At 35.2% G+C, this 20,584-nt stretch overlaps 1 protein-coding gene across 1 annotated transcript in view; it reads left to right on the forward strand.

The window, feature by feature from the left end:
• Positions 1-20,584, forward strand: part of GRID2 (glutamate ionotropic receptor delta type subunit 2) — a 1,455,891-nt gene that overhangs the window by 1,308,894 nt on the left and 126,413 nt on the right. Inside the window, exon 14 of the mRNA XM_031010484.3 lies at positions 4,703-4,869. Within this exon, the coding sequence (XP_030866344.1) occupies positions 4,703-4,869 (167 nt within the window). The remainder of the gene's footprint in view (positions 1-4,702; positions 4,870-20,584) is intronic.

The raw sequence follows: 20,584 nt of genomic DNA on the forward strand, positions 1-20,584 counted from the left end.
AGAAAACTCCATTACCTAGTCAGATGGACTGAAAATTTTTAGGCCAGTCCTTCAATTATTATCCTGTTGAAAGGTGACTTTAGACTTTGTTGATGAGTATTTTATAGAGTTTTAACTTGATGGTTAAAGACCATTCAAAAGGCAGTGATTATATGTTTTAATTGATGAAAAAGGCCAGGGCCATTTTTAAAAGCTAAAATAGTTTGGGTTACTATGCAACATTTCATTGCCATTGCTACAGGCTATAATCACACTGTTTTAATGATTCTCTTTTTAAAAATCCATTCATAATTCTTTGGAACATTAGTATTGCAAGAGACAGCATATATAATGGCAAGGATAATGTTACTATACATTTAAGTAGAGCTCTACAGTTCACAAAGCATTGACAACAATGCTAGAAAACTTTTCTAACAGCAAAGCAATATGTCCCCTACTGGGGAGGTCCCTTGAGGTTTGTAAAGAAGCTGCCAGGGGATCCAGGAGGCCAGACTAACAGTTTAAAACAGAAGATAATCACAAAAATCAAAGTAGGTTGTTAGAGGAAGCTTCAAGGTCACTGCTACTCCCAATTACTGTAAATTTAGACCTAGGGAGCTATAAGCAGATCTGCAAGTTGGTTGCAAAAGATCAGAGAAAAGAAGGAAACTATGGGATAACTCTGTGGGTGAGAAATCAATGCAGAGGAAACCTAACCATGTGTTTTTCCTTCTCTCACACTAACACTCCAAGCATCTCCTAGTTTTATAATTATATCAAGCCCCACGTATATAAAATTGTTTCCGATGATATTACTCATTTTTTATCATCAGCATCATTAGTAATAAAAAAGTGGTGTGCATAAGCTGTCAGGATTGTTAAAATGCATACTCCCAGGCCTTAAACATCAAACATCATAATGCAGTAACTTTGGGATTAGATCTAGAATCTACATTTCTAACACAAAAATCCCCTAGTAATTCTAATGATGGTAGTCTTAGCATCACATTGTGAGAAACACTGACCGATAGTACCTAAACTAGGGTCTAGGGTACCACAGACACTCCATGAGTAATACTTCATTAAATGCTTTCTTTAGGGAAAAAACTTTTGCCTGTTTCAATACCTCATGGTTTGGTTGGGGTTCGCCTCAACTAAAGACAGTAAGTATCCACTGAGCACAGTTAACCGGACTGAAGGTTTTAAGCCATTCATTGTTTCATACAAAACTTTTTATTGGGTATCCAATATTGGTGGGATCTAAGCAAATATATTAAAAGGCAACAATTAAATATTTCTTCTATATTTGCTTCCTTTACTTTTATGTTTTGATATTCCATTCTTTTTTCAGTACCAAAAAAAGTCTCGCATGTTCTTCTAGTTTTTCTTTTCTTAAAACTTGGTTTTTAAAAAATTATATTTAATTTATTACACTACAGAAATTTATTTTGTGTGATGTGACATAGTGCTCTAATATTGACATTTTTGCAATAATCACCTGTCTCACGTTTTTTGAATATTTCATATTTGCCACACTGATTTGATTTATCGACTTTCTAATACAGTCTTTTTTTTAAAGAGAGGTAAAAGTTTTATGATGGCAGATTATTCTTTTTTTATTATTATTATACTTTAAGTTCTGGGATACATGTGCAGAACCTGTGCAGGTTTGTTACATAGGTATACACATGCCGTGGTGGTTTGCTGCACCAATCAACCCGTCACCTACATTAGGTATTTCTCCTAATGCTATCTCTCCCCTAGCCCCGTGACCCCCCAACAGGCCCTGGTGTGTGATGTTCCCCTTTCTGTGTCCATGTGTTCTCATTGTTCATGTGGTGTTTGGTTTTCTGTTCCTGTGTTAGTTTGCTGAGAATGATGGTTTCCAGCTTCATCCATGTCCCTGCAAACGACACGAACTGCCAGCAATTCCATTACTGGGTATATACCCAAGGGATTATAAACCATTCTACTGTAAAGACACATGCACATGTATGTTTATTTCAGCACTATTCACAATAGCAAAGACTTGGAACCAACCCAAATGCCCATCAATGACAGACTGGATAAAGAAAATGTGGCACATATACACTATGGAATACTATGCAGTCTAATACAGTCTTTATATAACATTTATATACTTTTAAAAACAGTAAACTTTTGTTCTGTTCCACTGATTTTCTATTCTTAAATACATTTTGTGCTGTTTTATTTTTAAGCTTTATAACATGTCTCATTACTTGGTATTCTAAGTCTCTGATAATTATTAATTTTTTAATTTTCAAAATTTCATTACTATTCTTGTCTGTTTTCTCCTAATTAAATTTGCAAAGGTCTTAAGAAGTTCTAAAATAACCTTCAGGCATTTTATTTAGAATTACATTTTGTATTGGAGAATCTGAGGAAAATTTAAATGTCTTTTATAATTATGCATCTGCATTCTTAGGAATATGTTATGTCTATACAGAAACTTGTTCAAGTTGTCTTCAGTCAGGTGTTAAGGTATTCTTCATATAGCTCCTACTAGTTTATTGTTAAATTTCTCTCTATGTATTTATATTTAATGTACATAGATATTTTTACTCAAACTATCATCTCATTAATATATTAATAGAAAAGCAAATCATTTGTATATATCCATTTATGATCAATCTATTTTTTTAATCTGAATTTTTAAAATACTTTTTCACTTGATTCTGGTGGGCTTCTTAAATATATCATCAAATAATGATAATTTTGTCTCTACTGCATGATAATTTTTTCCTAATAGATTGAAATCATAGTTTTGTTTCCATCCTTTTTTGCATAGGGTAAAGTTGTTACAATAATGTTAATTTTGGATTACTAGTAAGCATAATTTTCTTTACTTTAATGGTAATGCAACGAGAGTTTAAGCTTGTAATAGGCTTGCTGTTGTTTGAAGTATTCTGTATCTCATTACGGATTTTTTTTCTTCCTGGTTCACCAATAGATAGATAACAGGTAGATAACTGTTTATAATTTTGCCAAGTATCTTTCTTGTGTCTATTGAAAGATCATTTAAAAATTTTATAAAGCCTCATTTGTAAGATATGTTGTCACCCCAGTAACATTTCTAATACTGAACCAATGTTGCTTTTCCTTGTTTAATAATGTTACATTATTCTTTTAATATAAGCAAACTAACCTTGGAGTTTAACTATTACTTCTATTTATTTTATGAATTCCTTAAGTCCATTTTTATATGTGAAAAAGTTGAAAATATACCTTATTGAGATGTTTAGGATAGTAGGTTGGGCTTTTATTGGGTAAATTTGTGACTTAGTGTATGAGTGATTACTGAGGGAAAAAAATAATCACTAAAGACATGGTAAGTGAACCAGAATAAAGTTATGTTCCTTAAATGATGATAGAGGAGGTTGTGGAATCGTTTTATTTTCCTCATTGCAATGCCCACCAGGGAGTTTTCTTCTAAGTTCAGCTGCAAGATATCCATAGGCCACATGTGACAATAGATTAATTTAGAAGGACACAGGACAGGAGATATAGCTCATCAGCAGGGCAGCATTGTCATTTTTTCTTCAATGTGAGTTGTACTTCCAGCTTTCATTTAGAATAGGGATGACATGCAAGATGATACCTATACTGAGTGAGTACAGAAGCCCACCTGGCTTAGAAGCCTAGTAACCCAAGGCGTCAGTAGCTCTTGTCATAACTCCAAAGGCATAGCTTTCAGGGTCCCCAGAAGGGGCAGTCCCAGTCACATGAATCACTGAACTGGTAGAAGCACAAAGACATGGCTTCCTTTCATGCATTTTTCGTTCTCTCAATCCAAATGACATTTTCCACTCAGGGGTCATTTTACTACAAGCAACGTGGCCTAAAAGTATAGTAAACATTCGACCTTTCCCATGTTTTCAGAACAGAGATATAAATTAACCAAAGTACAAATTCTCATTCAGAATAAAAGCTTACTTAGAAATACAGTCTGCCCTCCATATCTGCAGGTTCTGCATGTGCAGATTCAACCAGCCATGAACTGAAAATATTTTTAAAACACAATAGAGAGTAATAATATAATAAAAATACAAATGAAAAACAATACAGTGGGCCGGGCATGGTGGCTCACGCCTGTAATCCCAGCACTTTGGGAGGCCGAGGCGGGCGGATTACGAGGTCAGGAGATTGAGACCATCCTGGCTAACACGGTGAAACCCCATCTCTACTAAAAATACAAAAAATTAGCCGGGCGCAGTGGCGGGCACCTGTAGTCCCAGCTACTCGGGAGGTTGAGGCAGGAGAATGGCGTGAACCCGGGAGGTGGAGCTTGCAGTGAGCGGAGATCGCGCCACTGCACTCCAGCCTGGGCGACAGAGCAAGACTCCGTCTCAGAAAAAACAAAACAAAACAAAACAAAAATAAAGCGCAACAACTGTTTACATAGCATATGTACATTGTATTAGGTATCATAAGTAATCAAGACATGATTTAAGTATACTGGAGGATGTGTAGAGATTATATGCAAATACTATGCCATTTTATATAAGGACTTGAGCATCCCTGGATTTTGGTATCCACAGGGGTTCTGAAATCAATCCCCAACAGATACTGAAGGATGATTATATGTTCTATTATTTTTAGCATGATTAAATATATACCAATGTAATGTTTTTCATCCTGTCTATGTAAATTAAAATTCCAACTTTAAACCCTATTTCTTCTTTTATTCTTCATTTTTTCACAGGTAAAATATGGAAATTATGCTTTCGTATGGGATGCAGCTGTATTGGAATATGTGGCTATCAATGACCCAGATTGTTCCTTTTACACCATTGGAAATACTGTTGCTGATCGGGGATATGGAATTGCATTACAACATGGCAGTCCTTACCGAGATGTTTTTTCACAAAGGTAAGATTTGTGTATGACCAAATAAGGGGAGAGATGAAATTTAGACAAAGAATATCCATTTGGTTACCCGATCTGGTTTATTACATTTTGTTTCCTTTGTTAGGAGAAGCACAATAAACAACAACAATAAAAAAGATAGTTATAAGTAGTTGTTCAATAAGACACTCATTACCTAAAACATGAAGTATTATTTTTTCCATAAGTAGTGGGAAAAATAATGCTACATATAACTGGTTTTACTCTCAAAAAATTGACATGGAAAAGAAAGTAGGTGTGTTAGTAATTTCTATTAGAATTAAACTAGTAGTCTAGTCTGAATTTTTAGCAACAAATGTCACAGAGTTAAGAAAATGAATTCATTCTAAGGATACAAAAGCATAACATAAACTTCAGGACCAAGTTAAAGCTCTGATGGACTGAAGCAGATAATGACAGGGATGTTTCCACCTGAATTTTCAAAGGAAATGGTTAAGATTTTGGAGTTCCCCGCTTAACATCAAAGTATATGTGAGATTTTGTCATGGAAATCAAGAAGATAACTTACTGAGACATTATATCCATTTTCAAATCAGAATTTCTATGATAAAGGAGTTGTTTACAATGGAAGATTTTTAAATGTATATTTTAGATTAACAATGCATATGAAAGACTTGGGCCTGAAAGGAATGCACAAAGATTACTGCATTTCATTATATCTCCTACCAAACAAGCTTGGACCTAAGACAGATTAGTATCTTCCACATAGAAGTATATCCATTTTATACTGAAAGTACATTTTGTTTATTTTCTAGATTTTCTTCTACCTATTCTCTAGAATCTAATGACAGTCCAAGAGGGCAGTTCCAGATAGCACTAAGGCCCTAAATTTCAAACAACTTGAGTTATATTTCTCCAAATTTTAGGATAACAAAAAATCCAGGCATTTTGTGTGTATGTTTTTTTTAAAAGAACTAAAAATCAGTAGTTCACCATTTATGCCATAACTCTTCCATTAGCAAACCATAAAAATCTAAACCTCTCTCATGACATGCAAAATGAAGTTAGATTAATTCTAAGGTCCTGTACTAGTCAGCTTTTCTGTGTAGCAAACAACTCTAAAGTATAAGTGATTTAGAAAAGTTACTTCTCATTCATGAAACAAGGCTGTAATTTGGTTGTGTTCTGCTTCAAGCTATGGGTCAACTGCAGGCCTACTCTGTGCAAGCTTCTCATTCCAAGGCCCAGGCTGAAGAAGCCGACCTAACAGGGACATGCTGTTCTCATTGCAAAGAGCATTTGCAAAAGAGGCTGGCAGAAACCTGCAGTGCCTCCTGTGTTTCTTGCTTGGATGTGGCATATGTTCCATCTGCCCACAGATCACAAACCAAAGCAAGTCTCATGGCCAAGCCCAAAATCAATAGAGTGGGTAAATGTACCCCACATACAGGGAAGAAAGGAGTAAAGGATTATGAATAGGCTGGACGCAGTAGTTCACACCTGTAATCCCAGCACTTTGGGAGGCCAAGGCAGGCGGATCACTTGAGGCCGGGAGTTTGAGACCAGCCTGGCCAACATGGAGAAACCCCATCTCTACTAAAAATACAAAAATTATCCAGGTGTGGTGGTGTATGCCTGTAATCCCAGCTACTTGGGAGGCTGAGGCATGAGAATCGCTTGAGCCTGGGAGGTGGAGGTTACAGTGAGCCGAAAGTGAAATACATATGCATTAACTGGGAAGCAAAATACTAAATAATAATCATTCAAAATACATTTATTGACGAGCAAATTCTAAGAGGAACAAACTACAAAAATCAATTATGCCATAGGGAATCCGTCTGTAAAGCACTTGGCATCTAGTTGGAGATATAAGACCCATGCACAAGAAACAAAAACAATATAGACATTTCTATAAATGTGTGTTGATATATATGTATATAATATCAGTATTATTTATTTATATTATTTTAAATTGTGTAGTTAAGGTATTGAAATAATTGAACAGCATACAGAGTAGTTAAGCAAAGGAAAATGAGTGAAAGCTCTCCAGAGAAGGTAAGCCTGGAACTTGACCTTGATGGGGCAAGGGGAAATAAGGAGAAGGAACAAATAGAAGAGACCCTTCTAAGGGAAGAAACACACCACTGCTTTTAATTTAGATGTGAGGATGGAAAAGCATAATAGAATGAAAAGGGATCCAGGGTTTCATGGTAAAAGACCAGCAGAAATGTTTAATGCATCCTTAACATTACAGAGCTAGTTGAGAAAAGGATTATTGATTATTGATTAGTTATGGTTAATTGGCTTTTTCATTACTAAAGATGTTCTTGCTTTTCAGACTTGGTTTTCTGGCTTTTTTTTTTTTTTTTTGAGACATTGTTTCGCTCTTGTCACCCAGGCTGGAGTGCAGTGGTGCGATCTCGGCTCACTGCAACCTCCCCATCCCGGGTTCAAGCGATTCTCCTGCTTCAACCTCCCAAGTAGCTGGGATTACACATGCACGCCACCACACCCAGCTAATTTTTTGTATTTTTAGTAGAGATGGGGTTTTGCCATATTGGGCAGGCTGGTCTTGAACTCCTGATATCAGGTGATCCGCCCACCTCAGCCTCCCAAAGTGTTGGGATTACAGGCATGAGCCACCGCGCCCAGTGATTTTTCTGGATCTTTTATGTAAAAAATAATGCATGAACATAATAGTAATTAAAGAAATGTTTAATAAATCACACCAAGTGTTGCATTTCTTATTAGCCCTGCAGTGCTTTACCTATCAGAGATTTTAATTCTCAGAAAATGTACTCTAGTGAACTGCTAAAAAGTAATATTAAGCATTAAGCATTATTTTTCCTTTGTTTGATATGCAGTACAGATGTTGGCAGTTTAAATTGTTTCTTTCTGTGGAGTTTCTTGGTAATGACACCCTGCATCCTGATTCCCTGGACATATGGAGAAAAGGAGAGCCAGGAAAGAAGCAGGACCTGGCGATCATCAGTGTGCCAGCTCCTCTCTTTATACACATGTGCCACATTAATTTATCACCCAAAACCTCTCACTAAATTCAGAAAATATTTGCATTTGTTCCATTTTTTTATAGCCATAAGGAAAAAGAGATCTTCCCTTTTTGTTAACTGATTTTAAAAATTATAAAGATCATCAAATTTAACCATTTTAGTACACTGTGGTCAGTATGTTTTATACATCAGTATCCAGGGCCATTGATATTACTATTACTATTGTGATTATTTTCACTGAAAATATAGTATACTAGGTGATTTTTAATAATTCAGTATTACTTTTCAGGTGACTATACTTCTATAACACAACTTCTAAAATATTAAGTTACTTTAATATGTAATAATATTAGTATGTAAAATAAAAAATATATAGTGATACAGTAACTACATTTATTATCTGCTACCTGCCAGACGTCTTATATGTTTATATATTTTATAGGCACTTTAGAACAATCATACGAGGCATTGCACATTTGTTCATTATAGCATTGCTTATTAGTGCATGATTGCTATGCTACAAGTACATACACTGAGTGGATGAGTCTGCACCTGGACAAGCATCAAATTCAGCTTAGGAGACATGGGTTATATCGATACACTCACATGTATGATTGTATGTGAGCGAACACACATTGGAATGACTTCAAGGAACCAGTAAGTGCTAGAATTTATATAACCATAGAAATGGCTAGAAGAGTTTTGCTTCCTTTTGTGTCCTTTCTGCACATAATCTAGATAACTTGGCAGCAGAAGTTAAAGTCAGTCTTGTTTTTTGGTCATCAGATGTGTGCGTGAGTGTGGTAAGTAAGGCTTGCAGTGAATTCTCTACCTGACACGATTTGTCATCAGATGTTTTATGTGGTTCTCATCTTGTAACTTCTTAGTTTAAAAACATTTAGTCATATGTTGTCTCATTAAAGGCATTCAAGAATGAAGAAAACTGAATTTTTCAGGTTGACTTCATTGTGCAATAAATAAAGTTAACTCCAGTGTTGACTTCAGAATCTTAACAATGCAGAAAGCTAAAAAGATAACCAAAAAGTATGAGCTCAAGTCTATTCTCAAATCTTAAGTGGATATTGGGAAAAATTCATTAGTTTAATTTTATAGTTCATCCATAAAGAGGTCACATTTTGCTTATTGGCTTCCAGACCCTAAACTTGGGATATAGAACTACCCAAAGTCACAAAAACAATTACGTGTTCCAAGTTGCATGGAGAATAATTTTTCTTAGATTCATGATAGTGACACATATATAAACAGTTGTTCAAACTAATCGCAGAATTTGAGAATTTTTAGAAATGGAATTAACAGTAGCTATCCCCTTTCTGACAGGGATGAAAGTAGTCCACAGGAATAAACAACTTGCTTAGAATCACAAAAAAAAAAAAGCAATAAAATTGGAAAAAATTCAAAATTTCTGATTTCGTATCCAGTTTTCTGGTCACTATACATTCTATCTTCCCTTATATTTCTTCTGAAAGCATATAAGAATAATGTCAAGCTTATATTCTTATATTGTCCTTACTATATGCTAGACTCTCAGCTACTACACATAATAACCCGGGAGGTAAATACTGTTGCTGTCCTAATTGTACAGATACAGAAACTGAGACATCATGAAGTAAAGTAACTTGTGCAAGTTCAGGAAGCTGTCGATTATTAGAGCTGAGATTCAAACCCAGAGTCTGGCTCCAAAAACTGGGTCTCTTAACCATTCTGCTATACTGCTTATCACAAAAATGACACACACTTTTAACAAGTGTGTTTCAAATAAACACTTAGGGATTCTCTTTCTTTTTTTTTTATTGTACTTTAAGTTCTAGGGTACATGTGCACAACGTGCAGGTTTGTTACATATGTATGCATGTGCCATGTTGGTGTGCTGCACCCATTAACTCGTCATTTATATTAGGTATATCTCCTAATGCTATCCCTCCCCCCTCCCCGACCCTATGACAGGCCCTGGTGTGTGATGCTCCCCTTCCCGTGTCCAAGGGTTCTCATTGTTCAATTCCCACCTATGAGTGAGAACATGCGGTGTTTGGTTTTTTGTCTTTGCAATAGTTTGCTGAGAATGATGGTTTCCACCTTCATCTATGTCCCTATAAAGGACATGAACTCATCCTTTTTTATGGCTTCATAGTATTCCATGGTGTGTATGTGCCACATTTTCTTAATCCAGTCTATCATTGTTGGACATTTGGCTTGGTTCCAAGTCTTTGCTATTGTGAATAGTGCCACAATAAATATACGTGTGCATGTGTCTTTACAGCAGCATGATTTATAATCCTTTGGGTATATACCCAGTAATGGGATGGCTGGGTCAAATGGTATTTCTAGTTCTAGATCCCTGAGGAATCGCCACACTGTCTTCCACAATGATATGTACTAGTTTACAGTCCCACCAACAGTGTAAAAGTGTTCCTATTTCTCCACATCCTCTCCAGTACCTGTTGTTTCCTGACTTTTTAATGATGGCCATTCTAACTGCTGTGAGATGGTATCTCATTGTGGTTTTGATTTGCATTTCTCTGATGGCCAGTGATGATGAGCATTTTTTCATGTGTCTTTTGGCTGCATAAATGTCTTCTTTTGAGAAGTGTCTGTTCATATCCTTCACCCACTTTTTAATGAGGTTGTTTGTTTTTTCCTTGTAAGTTTGTTTGAGTTCTTTGTAGATTCTGGATATTAGCCCTTTGTCAGACGAGTAGATTGCAAAAATTTTCTCCCATTTTGTAGGTTGCCTGTTCACTCTGATGGTAGTTTCTTTTGCTGTGCAGAAGCTCTTCAGTTTAATTAGATCCCATTTGTCAATTTTGGCTTTTGTTGCCATTGCTTTTGGTGTTTTAGATATGAAGTCCTTGCCCATGCCTACGTCCTGAATGGTATTGCCTAGGTTTTCTTCTAGGGTTTTTATGGTTTTAGGTCTAACATTTAAGTCTTTAATCCATCTTGAATGAATTTTTGTATAAGGTGTAAGGAAGGGATCCAGTTTCAGCTTTTTCCATATGGCTAACCAGTTTTCCCAGCACCATTTATTAAATAGGGAATCCTTTCCCCATTTCTTGTTTTTGTCAGGTTTGTCAAATATCAGCTGGTTGTAGATGTGTGGTATTATTTCTGAGGGCTCTGTTCTGTTCCATTGGTCTATATCTCTGTTTTGGTACCAGTACCATGCTGTTTTGGTTACTGTAGCCTTGTAGTATAGTTTGAAGTCAGATAGCGTGATGCCTCCAGCTTTGTTCTTTTTGCTTAATATTGTCTTGGCAATGCAGGCTCTTTTTTGGTTCCATATGAACTTTCAAGTAGTTTTTTTCCAATTCAGTGAAGAAAGTCATTGGTAGCTTGATGCGGATGGCATTGAATGTATAAATTACCTCGGGCAGTATGGCCATTTTCACAATGTTGATTCTTCCTATCCATGAGCATGGAATGTTCTTCCATTTGTTTGTGTCCTCTTTTATTTCGTTGAGCAGTAGTTTGTAGTTCTCCTTGAAGAGGTCCTTCACATCCCTTGTAAGTTGGATTCCTAGGTATTTTATTCTCTTTGAAGCAATTGTGAATGGGAGTTCACTCATGATTTGGCTCTCTGTTTGTCTGTTATTGGTGTATAAGATCTCTTTCTGTCTCTCTCTCTCTACACATGCATGCATGCACACACATAGACACACAAAGAGTAGAACAAATCACAATCCTTGGTACTTCACAATACTCTCATAATGGGTCCATAAATAGCTACTTTTATTCATTTATTTGATTAGTTTTATACTCCTTAGTTGTAGTCTTTTTTCCTATAAACTATTAGAATATTTAATTTAATATTATAAATATAAGAATTTTTTACTATTAACTATTAGAATATTTAGTGCTTTACTTTGTATTTTTACAAAGTAAAAATACAAATTATTCAAAAAATTATTCAAAAAGAGAACATTAGATCTTTTTATCTCCCTCTATCTTGATACTTCTTACACTTTACCTCTTGTTTCCTACCTCCTGTTGGAAAGCTCCTGAGCTCCTTGAGTTCACACATGTGTTTGTACATCTCTAGTGCCCACTTTCTTGTTTAGCATGCAGTAAGCATTCAATAATTATTTCATACATGAATAAAAGATCTACTTAACTTTTTGGCTAAAGATCAGCCCATTTACTTACAGCCAGATAAACCTCTGTGCATTTTGCTTGCTTGATAATTTCTAAAGTCTTCCTTTTTATCATAATTATTTTTTCTTTCTTGGTTTCTATAATTTTTCATCCAACCAATAAAAAAGCTAAGAAAAAAAATCTAAGAAGAAAAACAAAACAAACACAGCACCTGCCTACCCTTCTTTCCAACTCCCTGCTGTAATAATTTTTATGCTTTCATTCCCACAAGGAAAGTAAAAAACATTCCTTTAACTTGAAAGCATAATCCTAATCCTTTAATACCCCAATTGGAATGGGGTGCTTTCCAAGCATTCTGTTCACCGTTCAGCAAGGGTAAAAAAGCAGCCCCCATTGATTGCCCACTTAGTAGCTCCAGGATTGGTCAACAAATGGCTTAAGCTCTGTATACAGCTGGTTAAAAGAATCTCTCAGAAAGGTACATAAAACCAGAAGTTAAACAGTTAACTGGCTTCCCTTTAGAGATGCAAAATATAAACTAGCCCCAAGCTCTGAGAGCAGAAGTGACATTATTGAGACACATTTGTAAACATTAAGCAATATCAAAGTATACATTAAACTATATAGTATAGACAATACTTGCAGGAAAAATTTTAAGGAAAATGAAATCAGTGAAGGTTAGAATAAAAATGGTTACTAGACTTGAGCAGGGAGAATTCAAAAATAAATCAAATTTGGATATGAGAGCAGGTGCAGGTAAAATACTCAGGAAAACATGAGAAATTCACATAAATAAAAACAGCCATCATGTGTTGAAAGGATGATGAGAAGGAACAACTTCACTGGAAATAATATTAGTTGAGGGATTTAGGTAGAGAAACTAAAATTGAATGTGATAGACTATCAACAGCTGCTAGTTATAAAGCATCTACTACACTAAACACTTGATATGTTTCATATAATGCTTGCCACAACTCTGTGCATTGCATTTCATAAATTTGAGGAAACTGAGCCTCAGACTTAAATATCTTGCCAAATTCACACAACTAATAACAAACAGATCTAGGCCTCAGGTTGAAGCTCGTGTCCTTATTCAGCACCCTCCACCAGCTTTGTGGGGCTCTGAGAAGGGAAATATCTGTACAGAGGAGGATTTGAGGAGTCTGAGGTGTTAGGTTAGCTTTTAATTGAAGAAGGCCATTTGCAAGTATTCTAGCTGGGAAGCAGTAAGAATACTACAAAAGAATTAGGAAAAGGGATTAGAAAAAAAGATAAGTTTGGAGAAGGGATAGGGAGAACTTGGTGAAAAATCAAAGAAGTGCATAAAATCCAGGACCCTGAACAAGAAAGGCTGTGCAGATTTAAATGGCCACAAACAGCCCCCTCTTTTCTCCTACTTCTTCCAGCTGTCTTACTTCTCCTTCTTGGTCATCTATTACAAGTTTGCATCAGCTGTATTTCATCATTTTTAGAAAGGCAGTGATTATTTATTTTAATTATGATCATTTACTACCCAGTAAATAAATAATTATTTCTAAGAACCATACAACCTACAGATTTCTATTCTGTTGTTGCTCACATCACAGTAACATACTCCTATTGGTATTGTTCTTCTCTCTCACAATACATCAGACATTTTTTTAAATTTATATATATGTTTTATTCAATTTTATGTGTGTATATATATACCACTAACATCAGCTGGTTTCATTGTATCCACATTTTCTGTTCCAGATCAAGAAAACAAGATAATTAAGATGGGCAGATAATTAAGAAAGGAGAACATTTGAAGAGTCTCAAAATAAAAGCAAGAAAGAGGACACTGAAGGTTCACTCTCAAAGGGAGACAGGAGTAGGATGCTATAATAATATATCTATTATATATATTTATACATATATTTTTGCTTTAAAAGAATAACATTTTATGCTATAAGATGTGAAAGGAAATTGTTTTCTTTTCTCATATAATACACATCTATTTAGATAAGGACTAGCCTCTGGAATCCATACAAAGGAATATGCTATTCCTATTTCAGAGCAACCTCCTCTTTAAAACGTCTGTTTTGAATTTAGGATTTTTAATTTAAAGAACTTCAATAAACAAGAAAAATGAGTAAGCTTTTGGCTATCATTCTTTTTCTGTTTCCTGAATCCTTGTGGAGCTACTTTTATGACGGATATCCTATGAGTTTTAGCAAGCACCCTGACTGCTACTTCTAGTGGAGAATCCAAATAATTTACATTTATTTTAGAGTTTAGTCTAAATAGATGACAGAATAAGTATAGTTAGTGATATTTCCAGTATGTGAATTTTTCAAAAATATTTATGGGCTCCATATGATTTGAGATTAGTTTTATTAGTCTTGCCAAACTGTAGCCAAATTTTAAACAATTATAAACCTTTACTCTCAAGAAGCATATAGCATTCTCACTGCTAAGCACAAACCTAGACATCAAAGAGCAACCCCATGGGGTAGATTTTTAAGTGATACAAATTTCCATTCTTCTTACACTACATCATACAGCATTCGGGGAACACTGTATTCAAGATGCAACAGTACCCTTAATGAACAAGCATCTTTATTAGATTTTTCTGGGATAAGTCGTGAGCTACAGGGAAGATAAATGACTAGTGCAAGGTGCAAGGCAGTATTTCAGCTGGATAATAAGCCCATGATGCTGGGCCAAGCTGCTTTTCAAGCAGCAAGTCTGATTAGCCTTTTTACAAATAAGATTTGTGCTGTTTCTAGATCTCAGTAAATATTGTTTATTCAAAAACCCATTGGTTTACAAAAAGCATAGTTATTTTACTGATATAATCTAGGTGTTACTAAAGGCTTTTTAACAAAATATTCCAGAACTTAAAACCACAAATTTGCACTGCACTTGAAAATACACACACACACATGCGCGCGCACACACACACACACACACACACACACACTCTCCAGAGTAATTATAAGACTCTCTAGAAAACTCTTTTATTCCCTTATAGTTAAATCACATTTTTAACATTCAAAACACTCATTCTACTCAACAAACATAACCTCAAGACACTTTTTACTGTTTGAAAAATTCAGTCTACTTTTAAAAGGAAAATTTGATGTCATCAAAAATAATCAAAGAACATGCTACTTTTTCATAGGTCCTTAAAATATTGTAAACTTAGTGACATCATGGGAATAAACGTGTGGGCTTACATAATAATTATGTCTATAGAGGAAACAATCATAGATTTTGAGCAATGAGTGAGCCTTTGGCATGCATTTAGATAACTCTCTAATTTTTCAAATGTGAAACCAAGAAGGGAAGTGGGGTGCCCTGCCCAGAGTATAACCCTTGGTTAAAACCATGCTCTGGAGACCACTAGTCCAGGCTCCCAGTCCGGTGTCCCATCCCCTGCCCTGTTCTGCCAGTTCCTTTTGTTTAAAAAAGTCAGTTTTTATCCCTAAAATTTACCAGTAAAATATATGTTTTCACAAACATACTCATGTCAATATATTACATAAAAGAGCAGGAATATTCATTAGGAAATACTTTCAACAGGGTCACAAACATAACTAGAACATCTGTTTAAAAATTGTCATTACTTCATAGACACAAGAAAATGTAGCACAAAGATGAATAGAGTGCTTTGGAATGTGTTCTCTAACTTATAAAGAAACTATGCTGTAGACTAAAATAGTAGTCGACATTCATTGAAAACTCACCAGATGCCAAGTATCACTATAAAGGCCCTAACTATGTTAAATAATTTAATTCTCACAATAAGCTTGTGAGGTAAATATTATTATTAGCTTTATTTTATAGAAGAGGAAACTAAATCACAGAAATGATTTGAAATTTTCCAAAATCATAAAACTGATAAGTGACAAAGCCAGGCTTTGAACCCATGCTGTCAAAGACAATACTATCCTGGCTCATATTCCCACAAGTCTAAGAACATGCACCAATGCTGGAAAAGGATAATAAGGATCTAAATTGTCTTCATGACTGCCGACATGGCTGTCTTCCTTCATATTAAAATGCTGTTGGGCATTTTAGTTTAAATGAAATGCAGAATATTTTCAGAAACTTAAATGGTATGCCAATAACAAAGGGTCCTCCATTACAGGGAGGGAGAGATCCATCTGAAATTGAAGCTGTCTTGCATCAGCTGACCAGAAGTAAATATATTGAAAATTGAAAGCTATGGGACGATACTGAAATATTTTCCCTTCCTCTCATCTTCTTTTGCTACAAGTTAGTTTAAGACTCTACTTAATCAAAACTTTAATTCTTCCTTCATGGAAGTTTTAATTCATCATTACATTTTAATTGGTGGAATTCGTAATTGCCTCTTATCTATCTCATTTCATAGTTCTTTGAGCAGCTCAAATAAACTAACATCATAATTGGTCAGACAGTCTACTCACATGTTAAACGTTTACTAATATGAAACAGAATCTGATACTTCTAGACATGAATTATTGCTAAGATAAAAATATAAGAATTTTTATATGGAATAAGAGTCATTATTCCATATAGCCCAGGTAAGTCTAACATAAGCTCTAACGATTTCTGTCTTTGTGAACGTCGTTCTCTGTTTTAATACCAATTTCAAATAGAGAAATATGTACCTCAATGTGTTCATTTACTTTTTTTCATAATAATCCATTCTGCTTCTGTCATTTTATAAAGCTCTTTATTTTTTAAATGTTAGTAACTAATGAAAATGATCAAAATCCAACATGTTTTTATTTTGTATGTTGCTGCCTAAGAAAACATATTTAAAACTTGCATCTTAATGATATTTTTACCAATGTTCCACGAGCATGGGATATGGCATGACAGAAGGGAACTGGCACGCTAAAAAAAATCGTGAGATTTCTACTCTGTAAGGTTTTTAATCTTTATCCAAAATAGTGGTTTTGATAGTAAAATTTTCGTTCTGATGATTTTTCTCAATTTTCTATGTATTTTCCATTAATGAACCAAGATCCCTTTAGTACTCCCTAAAAAAACCATCGTGGCCCTTCTAGGGAGCCTCTTATATTCTTTGTGCTAATCAGCATGAATTTTATTTTACTAGTATTAATTTCCTCTTTTCTGCATGTTTTTAGCAAGTGCAGAAATTTGCCAAACAAATTACTTCTTAACCAGAATGTATTCAGTAAAGTGACCCAAAATCATTCATTAAGGTAGATGAGAAAATAGACTGGGACTCAGAGGCTGTAAATATCAGACCAGCCTGACTCAATTTAGGACAAGGGAAATCATTGAAGGGTTTAGTAAAGCCTAGCCGTAATCAGAAGCATGCTTTTTGATCAGTTTGAAAAAAAAAAATATGCAGTGAAATGAAAGGAATTGACTAGACAAGAGAGTACCAGATAGGAGGCCATGCTGTATCTATAATGTCTCCAACAAGGCAGAGATTTGTGTCTGTTTTATTCAGAGATGTATTCCAAAGCACCTGGAAGAAAGCCTAATACATAATAGCTGTTTGATAAATATTAGCTGAGTGAAAAAATTCGTGAATGAATGACCCAGGCAAAGTCAAAGTCCTGACCTGGAGTGAAGGCAAAAGAAATGAAAGGGAAGGAAAAGATATTGTGAACTTAGTGTTGAGCATCAAATGGACATAGAAATCAAGGGAAAGAGGGGAGCAAAATCATTTTGAAATCTTTAGCCTCACTGGCTGAGAGATCAAGAAGTCATTAACAAAACAGAAGCCAGAAGAGGAAACTGGTTTGAGAGTGAAAGTGCTAATTTTGGTCTCGGTATGTTGAACTTGGGGCACCAGAGGATGATATACCCATATAAGGAAATGTAGGGAATATGACAAAGAAATGACAAAGTAGGGTGGGAATTTGAGAGAGAGGCTGGAGCCATGGTTATTGACTTGGGCAAACTCTCCATTAAAACAGTAAAAGCCAAAGATAGCCCATGGAAAGGGCATAGAGATAAAAAGAAAAAGGTTGAGGCAAAAATGTGTTTTCAAATGTCTCTTTTTTGCATTCCTATTCTTTCCATTCCATGGTCACAAACCTAATTAAATCTCTTAGCACATCATGTTGCCTGTCTCCTGGATACCTGGGTCATCCCTTTCTCTCCAGACTATTCACATCTAATACATTCTGTGGACCTCACCTTATGACCAGCCTTACCATAAGGCTTCTATAGAAAATTCAGCTCTTTATTAAATTTCCATATTTTATCTTCCCTGTACCACTGATGTCACATTTTTGTTAATTAATCATTTATTGTGTTCATACTTGACATTTCAAATATGTTCTAAATTCTTAGCTTGCAAAGAATTACAAAATCTATCTTACACTTCCTTTTTCATCTTCCATAATAAAGTAGGTGTTCAATGAATTTTTGTTAATAATATTTGAGGGGGAAAGAAGACAATCCTATCATCACTATGACTACTAAGGCAAGCAGTTTACTACAGATTAGAATTCATGTTTATTCATTCAATCAGTAAATATTTATTGAGCAATTACTTAGTGCTTGAAACTGTTTGATTTATCTAGAGATAAAACAGTGAACAAGACTGACAAGATTATTACTTTCCTGAAGCTTACATTTTACTAGCAAGTCAGAGGAAGACACAGACAATAAATAAGAAAACAAAATAAATGGGATAATTTTATATTGGAAAATTTGCCTTAAAGAAAATATAACTGGGACAGAGAATAAAGATAGATCAGCATGGGGGTGGGACACAAGACTATCCAAAGGAAGGAACATTTTATTACAATCTCAAATGGAAATTTTGGAGGAAGAATATCCAATGCATAAGAAGCAACAGATGTAAAAGCCCTGCATTGGGAACCAGCTGGGAGTGTTTAAGGAATGACTAGGCTGCCAATGTTGACTCAAAGAGAGGGAACAAACAAGGCAGTCATATAAAAGGAGATTAAAGAGTTAGTTGGGCCCAGATATACAATAGAACCTTGAAAAACATAGTAAAGACTTAAGAGTTTTTTCTAATAGCAAAGACAAGCCATTGGAAATTTTTAAAGAAGGATTTTTTTACCTCTGGCTCTTAAAGTAGAGAAAGATATATGGTGAGAAGGAGAGAGTGCAGCAGAGGCAGTGAGCAAGAGTGAATGTAGTAAGAGAAGTTAGGAAGCCAGTGCAGTAATCCAGGAGAGAGAGGGTGATGACTCAGTCTAGGGTGGTGTAATTGAGATGTGAAAGTGGCAGCTACAGGTCTATCATAGCTGTGAAACTGATAGGACTGGAAACTGTTTGGATGTTATATGATGGGTGAGGTAAAGACAGAAATCAGGATAAGCTTATTTTCTGAACAAATAAATGGATGATGGTATCATTAACTGAACTGGTCAAGCATGAACCCAAAGTAGGTTAACAAACAAGGGAAAATAATACCTCGGCTTTGGGTTTAGTAAGTTTGAGATTTTTATTAGACAGATTAATCTAAGTTATAACAGATGTATAAATGTGAAATTCAGGAGAAAACAAAATAAATAAAAATTACAATTTGAAAGGTAGAAGGTCCTTATGAAAGATTTCTGTGTTAGATGAAGGACTTTGAGCTTGATGATGTTAGAGATTAGTAGTTATTAAGGGATGCTTAAATGATCTGAGAGATACACTGAAGTGGGTGGGAAGAGAATCGAAGCAGAAAAAGATAGGCACCTTTTTATAAAGTTCCTAAATTCTAGGAATGAGAATGGCAAATGACTTCATTATATGCTTTTGACTGTAAGAAAGGAAATCTGAAATCAAATGTTCCTAAGAAATTTATCTCACATAGCGACATATTTAATGATAGAATGGGCTCCATGATTGCTCAATTCAGAGGTTCAACAGGACAATGTTCTCAAGAACCGAAGTTCTTTTCACCTCTATACTCATCCATCCATGGTGAGTGAGACAAAACTGTCCTCAGGCAGACCTGCCTTGTGACAGAAGTATCCTGTCCACAGGGACAGAGGTAATATAGTTCCTTGTTCTCATTCAGGAGAAATCTCCCCTCTCAAGCAGAAACAGATTAATATAACTCTGTCTCTTCAGCTTTATTAGTTCATCTTAGGTCATATGTTTACCCAAATCAGTTCATCTTCTCAGGTCACAGGTTTACCACGGACTGAGCAGATCCACACAAGAATATATACTGATGGCTTAGACTGTGTATCTAATGGGAGGGAAGAAACGTTGGAAGGTATACTATACTATACCATACCTATACTATAACATTCCCTACAACTAATTTAAAGAATTGACAGATAATAGAGAATATAAGGAACAAATGAAAAAGAATTAACACCCACAATAAAATAGCTATCATTTATTGCACATTTATTAAGTGCCAGCTACTTTTCTAAAGTTTTTACATGGACTAACTCCTTTAGTCCTTATAACACCCCAGAAGAGCTGCTATTATCATTTCATTTTCTAGTCAAGGACACTGACACATAGAGTAGCTACTCAAGTTATAGTTAATAAATGGCTGAGCTAGGATTTGAATCCAGACAAATCTGACTTCAGCTGTCATGCCCTTAACCAGTTTGCTCTAGTTAAATGAAAATAGAAAGAGCGATGATACCATAAACTCAACTGGAAAATTATAAACAGGAACATGAGAAGGGGGATTGTATGGGAAG

Source organism: Gorilla gorilla, chromosome 3 (assembly GCF_029281585.2).
Source record: "Gorilla gorilla gorilla isolate KB3781 chromosome 3, NHGRI_mGorGor1-v2.1_pri, whole genome shotgun sequence".
Lineage (NCBI taxonomy): Eukaryota > Metazoa > Chordata > Mammalia > Primates > Hominidae > Gorilla > Gorilla gorilla.